The sequence below is a fragment of the Fragaria vesca genome, linkage group LG6 (genome assembly GCF_000184155.1).
Source record: "Fragaria vesca subsp. vesca linkage group LG6, FraVesHawaii_1.0, whole genome shotgun sequence".
Lineage (NCBI taxonomy): Eukaryota > Viridiplantae > Streptophyta > Magnoliopsida > Rosales > Rosaceae > Fragaria > Fragaria vesca.
This window is the reverse complement of record NC_020496.1, coordinates 33,562,061-33,578,431: the sequence shown is the minus strand read 5'-3', so window position 1 is coordinate 33,578,431 and position 16,371 is coordinate 33,562,061. Positions and strand designations below refer to the sequence as shown.

The window sequence follows — 16,371 nt, the reverse complement described above, 5'->3', positions numbered from 1 at the left end:
AGTTTCGGATGATGCAGTGAACTCATTAGCAATAGCTCGAATGATGCAAACTCTGTTAGATAGTTATCACTATCATGTAAGATATAACAGAAGCTTACGTCACAGGAAACGGTTACTGAACTTTTGAGTATCAAGTAAAAACTCTTGGCTTCTAGTACCTTTGAATTTGAAATCTTCGTCGCTTTTCTCAGTTTTGTACTTTTACAATCTAAAGAAACAGACAATTTTTTTCAAATCCTCAAATTCAGTTGTTTTTATTTTCTAGTATCATATGGTTAAAAATGGTTCTAGTATCGATTTGCCATCATTATGAATATGTTCCCTGTTTCATATTTATTTTGTCTAATTTCCTAGTAGATATGTTTCACTATTTCATATTTCATCCCTCCCCCCTTCCCTTTCCTTTTTTTTTTTTTTTTCTTTTTCATATTGATCTTTGATTTGTCCGCATGCAGGAGAAGATAAGTATGTTGTTTTTGTATCTGGGCTTCGTGTTGGAAGCGACTCTTCAAATCCTCTCTTGTTTCAGCTTCTTGTTGATCATATAACAGGACATTTAGGAGATGAAAAGGTCCTTGTCCTTTGTCCTTCAAGATCATGCTTTGTGCATTATGTTCCCCACCACTCCTTACATATCATACTTTTGGCACATTGGACAGGAACAAAACCTTGCATCGCAAATAGTCCATGTTGTAATCGCTGGAAACTCTGTTGAACTTCCTCGTGGGCTTCTTAATGGACAGGTAACACATTTTGATGCTACTGATAATAAGGTACAATGTACCTGTTTAGTGATTGCTTATAAATTTAGGAGTGAAGACCGATGTGAATGAGTGTACCTATGATTTTTTGTCTTCAGAAAAGAAAATGATATTAGACTGGAAAGAGCACTTTTTATAGTTAGTTTATTGAGTGTCATGCATAGGTTCTTTCCCTGCAAGCAAAATTAGTGAGATGCCATTTTGTTCGTTGTTGGTAGAACTTGGCACCAAAGGATCAAGCTACGCTGTCTTCACCAATTAAGGAGCTGGATATTATGTTGACTCAGGTTCTTTCTATCAGTTTAATTTGTCAATACTTCATCTATGTTTCCATCATGAATTGCACTGCTTAATTGACTTCACTTATGCCAGATAGCTGCAGGTGTGCCTTTAGATATCATGCCAGGTGTAGATGACCCTGCAAATGCTTCATTGCCTCAACAGGTTGGATATATGTCCTGGAAAGCATGCATTTTGGTTCATGACTTTGTTTTGCTTCTGATATTCTTTTCCTTTCAGCCTTTGAACAGGTGCCTTTTCCCTGGGTCATCAGTTTATAACACGTTTAGATCATGTACTAATCCCCACTCTTTTGATCTTGATGAAATGAGGTACAATATGGGAGTGATTTGACTTTTCGTATTATCTATCAGGTAATTGTTTTGACACAGTGATCTTTTGTTTTCCAGATTTGTGGGAACATCAGGGCAAAATGTAGATGATCTTGATAGGTATTCAGAAGCAAAGGATAAACTTGAATATCTTGAAAGAACATTAAGGTGGAGGCATCTGGCACCAACAGCACCAAATACTCTTGGTATGAATTGTGTGGTTTTGTTAGCAATGTGTTTGGGTCAATTTGACATGTTAAGGTTGCTGGTATCTTGAGATAGGATGAGTTCTCTAATTTGGGACCAATCACTATTATTCAGCAAAATAAATATGGACATGTTTTTGCACACTTGATCTTCACATAACATTTTATCCGAGTTTACCTTGTGTTATCAAATTCATACTCATGTTTGTATTATGTTCTTTCAGAGTGTTATCCTTTCACGGATACAGATCCCTTCCTGATGGAGAGCTGTCCGTATGTGTACTTCGTTGGTAATCAGGATAAATATGATAGTCGCTTGGTAAAGGGTATATTTTTTTTAACTTTCTTTGGCTAGTAGGTTTTTTTTTTTTTTTTTTTTTTTAAATTTTTTATATTTTCTATCACTTGATTAGTCTTCAGACCTAAAAAAACATACAGACTTGATTGGTCTACAACCTTTCATGGGCAGGATCTGAAGGGCAGATGGTGAGACTCATTTGCATTCCTAAATTCTGTGAGACAGGAGTTGCTGCTGTGGTAAGCTGCTGTATCTTTGATGCATGCCTGAAACTTCTAGATGAACAAGTACTGGCATCAATCTTGATGTTAGACGGGTTTTGTCGCCTCTTATGGGTTTTGTATCCAAAAAGATATCATGAGCCCTTGTGTAAAGTTTATGTATCTAATTAAGTTGAAAGATTGCATTTTGAAATTATTCTCCAATCATTCTTATGTTGGTGTTTTCCCATTTTGCAGCTAAACATGAGAACCCTTGAATGCCATACACTCAATTTCGGGACTCAATTCTAATAACCTGGTATGGGATTTATCAGGTAGAGTTATGAATTCTTTAAGAATTTCGCTCCAGTCAAATGTGCTATTTACAGATGATCATGAAGAAAAGAAAAAGTTTATATAGCAAATTAGAAACACAATCAGCTCTTCCTTGTAGAAGGGGGAAAAACACTAATAACACAGTTGTAGCACAAAATACAACTCTGTCATATGCTTTGTCAACTCTAAAATATGCATGCTACGTTGTAACTAAATGTATAAACTAACTCAAAACCTGGTTGACCAGATATGGAACTTGTAAAACTTTATCAAAAGTGGATCCACTTGTTTAATTCCAACTACAAAATGCCATAATGCATGTCAAAGTTTAGGAGGTATAAGGGTATGGTATGGCACATAAGCGATGATACTATGCTCATAGTATGCAAAGTCTGTTGAAATTGTCAATATAGTGGAATGGGATGGTATGGGTTAGCTCTCTATCTGCCATTGCTTGGAGTGCCAAGAATTTAGGTTTCACGCGACACATTATATTAATGTCGATTTTGTTTTTAATTCTGTGACTTTTAGGTACACTAAAATTATATTGTTGGACAGATATGTCGTTGAAATGTGGTATATTGATCAAAAGCAACATTCAGTAACTTATTACCCATGTTCTTATTTAACGTTGGAAGTATGTAATTTCAGGTTTCCACCTAATGGATTTACATATCAATACATACTCCAACAGGATTTGTGGAGATCCATTGAAAAGAGAGCTGAATGTGATGAATCTGTTGAGCCAAATTTGCCTGAATGTTTGTTTTGTTTTTTTTTTTTGCTTTGACATTTGCTTATTGAACATCTTATATCAGGGCTTTTGGAGTAGTTATTTATGTATTTCTCTATTAGTAAGGAATTGTAGTATTTGGAGATGTTGATGAAGTTTCAAGAATAGATGTAATTTTTCAGTTGGTGTAATATTGACTGTAGTTAGTTAGGTAAACAGCTAATCATCTTGTTTTTCACTGAAGAGATAGCTTGAATCAATCTTTTCGCCTTGATTTTGTACATGTGTGTTGGCTTTTCAAGTGTTAGCAGTTGCTGTCAAATTTTTCGCCAAAACTTCTCATTTCAGATGGAGGCTCGTATAGTCTTCATGTCCCCAGTGGTGGCTGATAACTGAATTCTCATTTTAAAATTGTTGCTGGAGAGTTATAAACAGCATTTGGTAAAAGGACTGCTAAACATTTCCACCCAGCCATCGAACAACTCTGGAATTGTTCAATGCAATTATGCAAATGATATTATTCAGTTCAGTCATCATTGTGTTGTGGGCCTTGTGGTCCAGTTCTCCTGAAACCCATCTACTTACCCGACCCAGATCCAAAAAGATGAGTGAACATCTGAAAATGTGGTCAGTGTGAACATGGGAGGAGCGCATTTTGTCATCAGATTATGTCAAATTGGAATTTATGTAGTCTATAATGTCTTCCCAAGTTCACATGACAATCATACACTTAACGGCTATATCTGCCCACTCCCCCAGTTATTCAAATCATATTCCCCTAACCCCAACGGTCCAATATTTTCCCACTTACATTAAGCACCAAGATCACAAGGATCACAAACCCAAAATACCCAAACTCCCTATTGCAATTCTCACTCTCTCAATTTCTCTTCATCATTACCAATTGAATTTGTAATGGACCCTCCTACTCTTACTCCTATTCTTACTACTGCTGCTGCTGCTGCTGCTGTTCAACATGTGACCAAGAGGTCTTCGGATGAGCTGCTCAGGAAATTTGCTGATTCCTGCAATGAGGCCGAGGCCTCAGCAAAGAAGAAGGCGATCAGGGCGCTTTCAAAACAAAGGAAAAGAAGCCGGAAAAGCGGTGAGTTTGATCAGAGTGAGAGTCTATCAGATGGCAAGGGTAGCAGCTTAGTGGAGAGGAGGTCACTGCTTCCTGTTGTTGCTGGGACTAAAAACAAGGGATTGCTGCTTAGGCAGCTTGGGGTTCATGGCAGGTCAAGGGATATCAGGAACAAGTCCCTCTTTGGTACCATTCACAAGGTAAGACTTTCATCCTTTCAATTCATGTTATTCATATAAATCCTTTTTTACCTGATGAATTGCAAGATGTAAGTAGGTTTGTGTAAACCTTAACACCCAGTAAAAGAAGCTCCGTTAGGCTTTAGTCAGTGTAGCAATTAATGGGTGTTTGATGATGAAAATGAACCATATGTTATACTTTCGTGGAAACGCAGTTAAACAGTCACAGCCAAGTTTAAAGTTTAAACCATTTCTCAAAGCCAATAATAACCAAGCTGTGAAAATTGCTACCAACTAGGCAACTATTCTGCATAATTGGTCTGTAACCCAGTTTTGATTAGAATCTCATGATATTTATTTGGGTCCATTTATTTGTATTGGGTTTCCACCAACCAACAGAAGGACCGTTTGTGGGGGGAATCTTAATGGCCCCAATGTTAGCTACTGAGTGTTAAGTGTGCAACATTTATGCAGTTAGTTACAGTCAAAGCATACCACTAAGTTAGATTGAGTTTAAGCCTCAGGAAACAGCGCAAATTGTAAACATACAGCTTAATTACCTCCACAATATTCAACTACTACATGTATTGATCCCCTATAAATCTATAATCAACTGTTAATTATACATCCTCGTTCTATTATCTGATCAAGTGGGTTATTATAACTAAAAGGCATGTATTGCAGGAGTCCTTAGCACCACTATGAATTAGGAATCACTTTTGTAGTCTAAGAATGAGGAAGCTCTTATGTGCTCTAAATCATTAGAAAGCACTTATGTGCTCTAAAGCATTAGAAAGCACAAGTAGAGCAGGATCCAAACAGCTACCCTCTCCCCAAAATCTGCAGCCTAGGCAAGCAAGTGGTACTCACTAAAAAAAAACCCTCTAACTCTTCTACCTCCATTTCAGCAGCCTTTTCTGTTCTTGAAGCTGTCACTAGAGTTTGGTCCAATGTGCCAGCTATGCTGTGCCCATCTCTATATTGATTTACATGGGAAGAGACAGGAAGAACATAGAAAAAGATGTTTAATAAGTATTGGTGACAAGTTTGATGACTGATCTATATGTTTCCAATTGCAAATGGGGAAATGAAAGTCAACTTATATTGATGTCACAGATTTTTGACATTATGGTCTCAACAATTTTCTTTTTATTGCATTCATTTTTGCAGACTTGGAGGAGGACCATAGAAGGGGCGTCAAAGGTTTTCATGGAGAAGCATTACAACAGGCACAGGCGTTTGATAAATGACATTGTTTAGCTCCAGGAACATTTTTTGACTCTGCTCTTAAAATATCAGAAACTTCTACTTAGCAAAGCTCAGTTGGTGTAAATTTACATTCAAATTTGTATTTCTCATTCTTTTTTGCATATTGTTTTTCTACAGAAGTAATAAATGATTAAAGTTTTTTGACAAAGTTACTAGGACATCAACAACATAGGGTATCACGACTTATTTTCAATGATTAAAGTGATTCTAAACTAAATGTGAACATAAGTAAGTCACACATCTCAAGTGTCAAAACTGGTCTAAGATCCGTTTTCACATATTTAGAAGATAAAATTTAGACGTGTTGAACAGGGTGTAACGTGAACGAACCCCTTATTCATGAAGATTGCACACACACAATATCAGCACAAGAGATATGAGCAACAGAAGTTCTATTAAGAAATCCAAAGCTGTGGAGACTACCCAAAATCCGCAACCTCTTATCCAGTGTTGTTGGTAGAGTTTTCAACCCACTATGTTGGCCAAATAATAAAAAAGGGGGGCAAGCACTCATACATGTGACATTGACCATATTGGAACCACACTGAAACATCATGCCCCAACCATATCTCATCTCATCTCTCAATCTGTGAGCAACACTATCTTTAATGGGGCTTCAACTGTACCTCTACCATGAAAGCCCTCACTCCCATGTCTTGGATTTGACCTGAAATAGTGAATGCTGGGACAGCTGAGCCAAGCAAAGGCCAACCTTGTGAGTATCTCACATGCCTCTTGTGTCTCCTCCTCCTTTCCTCCCTTTACAATCTTCTTCCTTGGAAAACAACATCCTCCTACCTCTGCATTTCCTCCATTCATTTCATTCAATCAGTCCCACAAAACAAAGACAAAGCTTAAGGCTTTCTTTTCTTCCTGATAAGCTCAGCTCTTACATGGTTGCATCTACTCACTCACACGTGGTACGGGGGATCTGCTCGAATATATTGCCAACAAGTCTCTGTCTTTTCAATTAAATAAATCTGTGACTTTGTTTCTGGTTTCATTCATTTCTGTATATATATAATTGGAGAAGATAAGTTGTAGAGCTTATGCATCATCATCATCATCAATTCATCATAATAAGAATATGAGAGAAGAGGCTTGCTTGCACATGGGATCAACTCAGGAGTCTATAAAGAATACTGCTAGAAAGTAAACAGAAGAAGCTTCATTTCTGCATATATAAAAGCTCGAGGGCCATAGCTGTGTCATTGTTTAAGGTCAAGAAAGCAATCTGCCGAACTCCATTTAAAATAATATCGCCAAGAACAGATCAGGGTTTTGAAATGGGATTATGCCAAATGTGCTTTGTTTGATGATGTTAGAGGCAACCAAGTGTTTTTATTTGAGAAAAAAACAAGAAGCTAATATCACTTGAACTTTAGTTTTTTTTTTTTTTTTCCATTCACTTCATTTGTTTTAGATATTGGACTAAACAATGGAAAGCAGTTATGTTAAGAAAGTTTCATTAAACACTAGAAGGAATTTTACTTACCATTGAATTCTTCTTGCACTTGTCCATCACTTTCTACATTCTAAAATCAGAATATTGAAATGGTCTATGTCAATTATGCTCTTTCTAATATTAAAAAAATTAAAAATTAATGTTTGAAAAAGAAAAAACTAAAGAGTTTATGTTTGTTGGAAATGAGAAATCTCAAATCAGAAAAATGACAAATTAAATATAACTTATAAATGTTGATCATAGCTAATTGTACCGAGACCCGTTGTGATTAAACCCTAACACATTAAAGTTGAAATAATATCGGTACAAAAATAATCCTTATGTCACTGTTTAACAATAAATCTTATATCCAAATGAAAAGATACAATAAAACTAATATTTATTTGATTTTTTATCAATTTAATTTGGGCTAGTGTTATTAACACACCCTTTTGTGTTAATAACACACCTTATCTATAATGAGAACTAATCATGAAACAAATTCAAGTGGTAAGTTTGTAAATAAAATTGAAATATGTAGATAGGAAAATAGATGAGGTGTGTTAATAACACAAAAATGTGTGTTAATAACACTAGCCTTTAATTTGATAAGATTTTGAAAAGGTTATCCAAGATAGCGCATGAAATGGCACCAACAATATAATTTTGGTCCAACATGTGAATATAGACATCTAAAATGTGTTTCTCTTTGTCTCACCACGACGATGTCAAATTCAATAGTATGCAATGTTGTTGTTATTGAGGTACATGAAATGGGTTACTGAAATGCAAAGGTCAATGTGGTTGTTTAATCAGTTAGGGTTGTTGAAGGTATGGGAGAACATTATATGCGTTGATGGATATGCTCGATTCGATTTTGTTGATAACATGCACACATAGGCGGAGGTACATATAGACCAAAAGGTGCCATGACACTCCTCAAAACTTTGGCTTTGCATGTATTTGGCCTTTAAAATCTAGCTAAGTTGGAGAAATTTGTTAATGATGACACCCCTTATTTCTAGCCTCTGGCACCGCCTATGCATGCACGAGTACTGTTGGTTGATGGAGGAGTTGAGAAAGTGACTATGGGGGATTAGCGACTGTAGGGTTTTTCATGGTACTAATTTGGTATCAGAGTTGGTCTCTCTCTAATTGCGTCTCAAATCTGTTATGGGCCCAAATTTGGTTCTTTTTGTTGAAATTTGGATTCCTTATGTTTCCATTGAAAAGTTCCGGTTGAATTGTCACCAAGTGTGCGATGGAGGCCGGCCTTGGTTTGTACTGTCTTGGTACGAGAGTTGGTTTGTTAATCTGTTTCACGTGCACGTGCAAACTTGAAAGTTAAGTTGCACGTGAGGGGGCGTATTGGAGATGAGAGATCTGACATTAGAAAAGTGACAAATTAATTAAATATAACTTATAAGTATGTGGATCATACCGAATTGGACCGACACCATATGTGATTAAAACTCAACATATTAAAAGGTGGTTAAGTTGAAACAATATCGATACAATGATAATCCCTAGGTTACGCTTATCGCTATTTAAAAAGTGGATGTTTGGATTGGGTCTAAAATATTTTGCTTCGAGTTTATACCAAGTGGTTTATACCAAGTGGCTTTTGTATAAAACTCTAGAATGTGAAACAAATTTAGTTTCATATTTCAAGTCGGTGAAGTTTAACATCATCTATGAAATTTCACAATCATAGTTTTCTTGTTTCGCATATAATTTATAATTTTTTTTATATAACTATATATATTTTTTATAGGAATTCTGATTCATTTGAATTTGAGTCTTTAACCATAAATTCTCTTTATTAATCTTTTTGTAATCTTCCTTATTACACAAGTGATCTTTCCATTAAAAATACACAGTTGTCAACTGAAAGTAAATTGCTAAAGAAAAAGAGGTGACGCCATTCTTACCCTACTCCCTAGATTGCCCATCATAACCCAATTTCTCTGTATAAAAGACCACTAAATCCTGAAATACCCATCATCTCCTTCTTCATTTGTTTATTTTCTTTCTTCAAAAACCCAACAGAGAAACAAAAGTTTACATATGAATTAGGTCATTTCACTTTCAATGGCACACCTGTAATTTGGTCATCCCTCAAATGTCATTCCCGTCAAATTCAAACCCTTCAAGAAAAGAAGAGACTCTCTTTCTCACACGCTTTCGTTAACTTGTTGCGCAACTCAGTTGTGAGTCTCTCCTCTTCAACTCCAGAGAGAGAGAGAGAGAGAGAGAGAGAGAGACAGAGTGGACTCCAAAACCCACCAAAGTCTCCCAACTCCTTCTTCCCCTTGAAACACACTCACTACCCATACATACATGCTCCCAAACCCAACTAAACCAAACCCACAAAATCTTTGAGTTCCGAATATTGGGTAGAGTGATCAGAGAGCAAAAGGCAGAGTGGTGTGTGTGTGTTGGGAAATGAGGGATGTTTTCGTGGCTGGCAAGGATCATGTGGACGTGTTGGAAGCCTGTGAGGAGATATGCCCGTATGAACAAGGATGATAACAATCTTGATGACCCCTCCATTGAAGACCCTCTCGTTTGGTGCAGAGCCCTTGACAAGCACGCTTTTGGTGATTTCTCCTTCGCTGTGGTTCAAGCCAATGCGGTTCTTGAGGATCAGAGCCAAGTTGAGATTGGGAGAGAGGCTACTTTTGTTGGTGTCTATGATGGCCATGGTGGACCTGATGCCGCCAGATACATCTCTGACCATCTCTTTCTGCATCTCATGAGTGAGTTCTTGATTTCTTTTCTTCTTCTTTTTCAATGTGAATTGTGTTTGGTGGTATTTGATAGTTTAAAGCAGAGCCTTGGATTTGGGATCATCTTTCATTTATTATTGAACCCCATTTTTCTTTTGGGATTTGGATTTTTGGGTTTGTGTTTTCTTGAAAGCGGTTGTCTGGTTGCGTTTTGCTCAAGTTTTTTTTTTTCTCTGAAATTCTGTGCATTCAAGACTGGCCCTTTGTCAGACATGTGTGTTTGTCTTGTTGTGTGTCTGTTATATGAGCAAGTTTAATTAGTTTATGTTGATTCATGTGGTGGATCTATCGCAAAGAGGATGAGAGGATTGGTTCCATCAATTCAGAGTAGAGTTATGTGGTGGATCTATTTTGTTCTGCATAGTTGGAGTAGATTTGAATGCCAAGCAAAGTATTATTTTGTAGTGCTCTTTTTCTTTTCTTTTGGTGAGAAGTTCAACCATTGAAGGAGAAGAAGATAGTTTTAGAATACATGCATTTGTTTCGTAAATCAAAACACAGCACTCCGGAATTTCCATATTGGGACATTCATATGCTATGTTTCTGTATTGTGGGCATCATCCTTTGATTTTTATTGTGATTGAAGTACTTTTGGATTTCTCAAATTGAAACTTATTTAACTGTGTTACAGGACATGCTCAAGAAAAGGGAACCATATCTGAAGATATCCTTAGAAGTGCCTTTTCTGCTACCGAGGATGGGTTCCTTACTCTTGTGCGTAGGACTTGTGGAATAAAACCAGTGATTGCAGCAGAAGGTTCTTGTTGTCTGGTTGGGGTTATCTGGAGAGGGACTTTGTATGTTGCTAATGTAGGTGACTCGAGAGCTGTAATTGGTTCTTTAGGTAGATCAAATAAGATAGTTGCTGAACAACTGAATAGAGAACACAATGCAAGTATGGAGGAGGTCAGACAAGAGCTCAGGGCGCTGCATCCAAATGATTCACACATTGTAGTTATGAAGAAGGGAGTTTGGCGTATCAAAGGCATCATACAGGTTTACTTCCTTATTGTCTCTTTCAACTGATTGGCTTGTTTTGGTAACTTGTATATGGATGATGGTTCTTTAATCTCTTAGTATTATTACCTGTTTCTTATTATTCATGGCTTTCTGCAGTCTGTAGAATTGTAGTTTGTGAAGTCTTTTGATGTATGCTTTCCACATCCCGAAATGATGTAGAAAGGGTACCCGATTTCTAAAGCGAGTGCCATTGTGATATGTGACATGAATTTTTCTTGATCGAGCTATATCTTATATGCTTAAGAATTGCAGTAGTATAACTATATTCACAATAAAAAGTTGCAGTGTCCTCTCTGGACATGCTTGTCTGCTGATGAACACAAATGCATGAAATAGCAGCTGTGGTTTGCAATAATATCATTCTTGTGTCAATTTGATAATGTTTCTCTCATTTTGGGTCAAGTGACTTCAATGGTTATCTTGGCTTCAATCATTTATCCATGAGACTTAGCAGGAATATGTGTCATCATAGACCTATGTGATGTTTAATATTTTGTTTCACTCCTTCAAAGTACTGATGTTAACAAAATGTCAACTGAATTCTGACATTCAGGTGTCTAGATCTATTGGCGATGCGTACTTGAAGAGACCAGAGTTTTCTCTTGATCCTTCATTCCCGAGATTCCAACTTCCTGAACCCCTTGGTCGGCCTGTGCTGTCAGCAGAACCATCTGTATGTACTAGAGTTCTACAACCTGAAGATAGATTTATTATTTTTGCATCAGACGGTCTTTGGGAGCACATGACTAATCAGGAAGCTGTGGAAATCGTGCATAACAGTCCTCGAGAGGTATTTCATTCTTTGTTGTTTCCTCTTTCCCAATCTTTTCCTTTTATTATTTAGGTTTCAATAATGTTTTACTCTCTTTTGTTTATCATAACTCGTAGGGAATTGCGAACAGACTTCTGAAACTATGTATGAGTGAGGCAGGTAGAAAAGTGAATAGGACATATGATGACCTTAAGAAGGTCGAAAAGGGTGAGAGGAGGTGTTATCACGACGATATTACGATTGTTGTCATTTTTATTGATCATGATTCACTGGGGAAAACACAACCTGTACCTGAGCTATCGGTAAGAGGGTTCAATGACACGGTTGCACCATCAAAGTTTAGCGTCTTCAAGGATTGATACAAATGTGAAGTCAGGTTCCTAGAGTAAACAACACCCAGTAACTTGATTGCCTTGATCTTGTTTTAGAAGACCAGGTTCATCAAGGCTCATCAAGATATTTTTTTTTTTCCAACATTTCTCTTAACATTGGATTGTTTCTTCCAGCTGTTCTTAACACCTTTTGAAAGCTTCTATATATAAACTGATTTCTTTACATAAAACCATGCACCCTAGGCAAAGCTTCGGGCAAGCTTCAAATTTTTTGGAGTCTGTATACACCCAAAAGTTGTGCAATTTATTGGTTTTAATATGTCTTATTAAGCTTTTCAAGAACTATCTAGTGTTGAAGAATGTGGAGCCAGAGATGTAATCGTATTGGTCATGAAGCTCACCAACTGAATTGTGCTGTTATGGCTCAGATGAAGAAACAACTGTATGTCTGGATCTTCTATAATGAAAAATATGTTAATCTCTTATATCTTACAGCTCAATTTGACTGCTATACCATATGCCAAACTATACCTTCCAATTATATTAAAGATGTGTGGTGGCGTCTCATTGCTTACCATTAGATTTTATTAGCTATAGCAGATCATGTGCCTGAGAGAAGAATATTGTGTGCAGCATCTCACACATGAATTAGAATGTAGATGGTTTGGTCTCAATTTTATATGACGGCGAATTTTGGATCTTGTTAATGGTAGGTCAGATTATATTTGATAACTCGTCTCGTTACAGCAAACTTGAAACTAAATTTCCGATGAAATGTAGCAATATTGGCATCACTTGCATCTCATTAAGCGCAGAAGTCAAGCTTGGTGGTTTTCTGGCTTTCTGACATTGCTCCATGAATTTCTGCCAAGTTTTTAAGCACATCTGCCACATTTGCTTATACTTGGGAGTCTGGGTAATGTAATAAAAAAACCCTTGCAGCATCATTGCCCACAAGTTGTCTTTGGCTCTGTGCTATGAAAGAGATGGCAATCTGATTCCAAATGGCACGGCATAGAATGAACAAGAATTTTTTTTTTTGGTCGAAAGAATGAACAAGAATTTGGAATCTTCTTTATATGTCTGTTGCAGAGAATTTGTTCTAATCATTTGGAACATATTCAATCAACAATTTGTCTGTTACTTCAGTCCCCATAAAGATAATATAGAGAATGACTGTTTTAATATCTGAAATGCAAAAGTCATCAGACATGAAAGGTACTAGTTTTCTGGAGAAATAAATAATATCGAAGGGGATTTTTGATTCAACCAAACCAATTCAGTAACAATACATAATTTCTCTACAAAGCAGTAACAAAATAATTGAATATTGATCATATTTTGCTCGCCTCCATGCTCATATCCCGACATAACAAACATAGAGAAATAAACATGAATGAAAATGTAAAATGAATAGGAATAGAAATTCTACAACCACTTGAATAGAAGCCTTTTCGTGATACAAAATCTGTTTAAGTGTGAAATCTTTGTCCGCCTCTTTGCGCAATTAGAAGCATTTCCTGTGAACAATTGAGGGGCCAGACTCATCATACTCGGCCTTTGCAATCCACATCTGCACTCACAAAATAGAATAACTTTCAAGTAAGCACTTCGAAAAATATTTGATATGCTGTGATGTGTTTCTGAGCTTATTTCATTCAGGAGGTGCTGAAGACTAAAAGAACTTTTGAACCAAATAAGAACCTAGAAAAATAAGTGAGATTTTCCACTGTTTTCAAATGAGCACATGTTCTCTACCAGTATCTATATTCTGTGCTTTCAAATTAAACTACAGAGACAACAATATTGACTTGATGCTTTCAAGTCAATTGCAATGGTTTGCTATGCATGACATGTATATGCAAACTACACGTTCTAGTTTTAAGATGTAGAAAAGACGTGGAAGGATGGAAATTGAATAGCAATGCATTATAGAGTGCCTAAGCATATGTGCAATTGAACATTACCTGTTGGAAGGTGCTGAGGGATGCCAAAATGGAGCCTCCTATCCAGACACTGTATTTCCTCTCAGGTGGTGCTACAACCTTGATTTTCATGCTACTTGGAGCTAATGCTGTAATCTCTTTGCTCATCCTATCAGCAATTCCGGGGAACATAGTGGAGCCTCCAGAGAGAACAATGTTGCCATAGAGATCCTTCCTGATATCAACATCGCACTTCATGATAGAGTTGTATGTGGTTTCATGGATACCAGCAGCTTCCATCCCAATCATGGATGGTTGGAAGAGGACTTCAGGGCATCGAAATCTTTCAGCACCAATTGTGATTACCTGCCCATCAGGCAATTCATAACTCTTCTCAACAGATGAGCTGGTCTTTGATGTCTCCAGTTCTTGTTCATAGTCTAGAGCAATATAGGCTAATTTCTCCTTCATGTCTCTGACAATTTCCCGCTCAGCAGTAGTGGTGAAAGAGTAACCACGTTCAGTCAAGATTTTCATGAGGGCATCTGTAAGATCACGACCAGCCAGGTCCAAACGAAGGATGGCATGTGGGAGGGCATACCCTTCATATATAGGAACTGTGTGACTCACACCATCTCCAGAGTCAAGAACAATACCTGAACAGAAAAACATACATGACCACAAAGCATTAGCATGGGAGTTCTATCACCTTCACCAGGAGTAGAAAAGATAACTTCTTGAGCTTCAAGAATGATCTGGATCCTTAAGCTCAACTTATGAAATAGAAGGTAAATAGTTCTTTCTCCCCTGAGCTAAATAGTTGATGAATTTATGCAATCAAGAGAAATGGAACTGAACCATATATGGTAATGCGTTGCCGTCAGATAGCAATACATAAGAGAAAGAGCCAAGGATCTGAAGAAGAATTTGATTATTCTCCCCCATCATAAGAACATGTTCTAATAACGAGGTACATATATTGAAATCCATACATAAGTCACTGCTTATTATGGAGCATAACATAAATTCAAATTGAATAGGTGTCTGATTATATCCGTCTTTCTTTTCCTATGACATTTCCTAAAACTGAAAATAATAAGCATGCAACTTACAAAGAAAAAGATCAAGTACAGAATCAAACTGCTTACCAGTTGTACGTCCACTAGCATACAGGGAAAGGACAGCCTGAATTGCAACGTACATAGCGGGAGTGTTGAATGTCTCAAACATAATTTGTGTCATCTTCTCACGGTTGGCCTTGGGGTTAAGGGGTGCTTCTGTGAGGAGAACTGGATGCTCTTCTGGAGCCACACGGAGCTCGTTGTAGAATGTGTGATGCCAGATCTTCTCCATATCATCCCAATTGCTAACAATACCATGCTCGATCGGGTACTTCAAAGTCAAAATACCTCTCTTTGATTGAGCCTCATCCCCTACATAGGCATCCTTTTGTCCCATCCCAACCATCACACCCGTGTGGCGAGGGCGTCCCACAATGCTGGGAAACACAGCTCTTGGAGCATCATCTCCAGCAAACCCTGCCTGCACCATCAAATCAATCAAGATCAGCTTTAACATTCTGCACTTAAAACCAAAGCCCTCTAGAAATAAAGAAAGATCATTTTCAGATCACAAAACACTGAAAATGGGATCAGTACCTTGACCATTCCGGTACCATTGTCACAAACAAGGGGCTGAATATCCTCGGTTTCTGCCATTTTCTATTTGTCTGCTGTCAAAAACACAACATTGCATCAATTCCCATATTCAAATTGTTCATCTTTTGGATCACATTCATATTTAAGCATTTGATCTGACACAATACTAAGCAATTTGATGCCCACATTGTTTACACTCAAATCCGACAACCCAGTTAATAAAAGATTCTTAATATGTCATCAGCATTATGTAATCTATGAGAAATTAACAGAACATAAACAAGACCATTATAACATAAAACTGACAGACATAAATCTAATGAACCAAAATGTCTATGTTTCTGGGATAATCAAGCAAAACCCATCAATGTTTACAAGAATCAAACACAAGAAACAACTCAGATTCAAACAAAAACAAATGAACACCAAAGTAAAGAAGGGTACTTGTGAATGGAAACGTAAGAGTGATTAAGAGAGAATAGAATGGGGTTGGGTACCCGCCTTGTGGTTTAAAAATAAGGAAGGTCTCCGATATGAAATTCAGCTTAAATGAACCTCAAATTCGACGTCCTGGGATCCTGGCCGTCTGTGGGAGCATCTCATCAACGGACCCATCACCACTCACGTTCATAGTGGAAACAGCTGGCCTCACTTTCGGTCTCCGCTTCTGTGATGACTATTGTACCCCTTCTGTTTTACATATTGCCCCACATGTCCTCTCTTTCGATGACCAAGGGCATATCAGGAAACATCG

The 16,371-nt window shown here is 37.2% G+C and overlaps 4 protein-coding genes across 4 annotated transcripts in view; 3 read left to right on the top strand and 1 right to left on the bottom strand.

Annotated features, from left to right (window-relative positions):
- LOC101314775 (DNA polymerase delta small subunit-like) overlaps positions 1-3,156 on the top strand; it is a 4,359-nt gene extending 1,203 nt beyond the window's left edge. The window contains exons 6-15 of the mRNA XM_004304316.1: positions 456-571; positions 660-743; positions 980-1,048; positions 1,134-1,205; positions 1,281-1,372; positions 1,451-1,578; positions 1,803-1,904; positions 2,048-2,115; positions 2,335-2,395; positions 3,064-3,156. Of these exons, the coding sequence (XP_004304364.1) occupies positions 456-571; positions 660-743; positions 980-1,048; positions 1,134-1,205; positions 1,281-1,372; positions 1,451-1,578; positions 1,803-1,904; positions 2,048-2,115; positions 2,335-2,388 (785 nt within the window). The 3' untranslated portion in view covers positions 2,389-2,395; positions 3,064-3,156. The remainder of the gene's footprint in view (positions 1-455; positions 572-659; positions 744-979; positions 1,049-1,133; positions 1,206-1,280; positions 1,373-1,450; positions 1,579-1,802; positions 1,905-2,047; positions 2,116-2,334; positions 2,396-3,063) is intronic.
- An 833-nt stretch (positions 3,157-3,989) lies between these two features.
- Positions 3,990-5,825, top strand: LOC101314486. Its single transcript, XM_004304315.1, has 2 exons — positions 3,990-4,429; positions 5,579-5,825. Exons 1-2 carry the CDS (start codon positions 4,061-4,063, stop codon positions 5,666-5,668), a joined length of 459 nt encoding a protein of 152 aa, XP_004304363.1. The 5' UTR covers positions 3,990-4,060; the 3' UTR covers positions 5,669-5,825.
- Positions 5,826-9,412: 3,587 nt separating this feature from the next.
- On the top strand, positions 9,413-12,190 carry LOC101314199 (probable protein phosphatase 2C 68-like). The gene is made up of 4 exons (XM_004304314.1): positions 9,413-9,880; positions 10,542-10,906; positions 11,484-11,720; positions 11,819-12,190. Exons 1-4 carry the CDS (start codon positions 9,574-9,576, stop codon positions 12,059-12,061), a joined length of 1,152 nt encoding a protein of 383 aa, XP_004304362.1. The 5' UTR covers positions 9,413-9,573; the 3' UTR covers positions 12,062-12,190.
- A 1,155-nt stretch (positions 12,191-13,345) lies between these two features.
- Positions 13,346-16,060, bottom strand: LOC101313911 (actin-97-like). Its single transcript, XM_004304313.1, has 4 exons — positions 15,618-16,060; positions 15,108-15,501; positions 14,002-14,615; positions 13,346-13,607 (listed from the first exon to the last, which is right to left on the bottom strand). The coding sequence occupies exons 1-4, from the start codon at positions 15,675-15,677 to the stop codon at positions 13,542-13,544; spliced, it is 1,134 nt and encodes a 377-aa protein (XP_004304361.1). The 5' UTR covers positions 15,678-16,060; the 3' UTR covers positions 13,346-13,541.
- Positions 16,061-16,371: the final 311 nt, after the last annotated feature.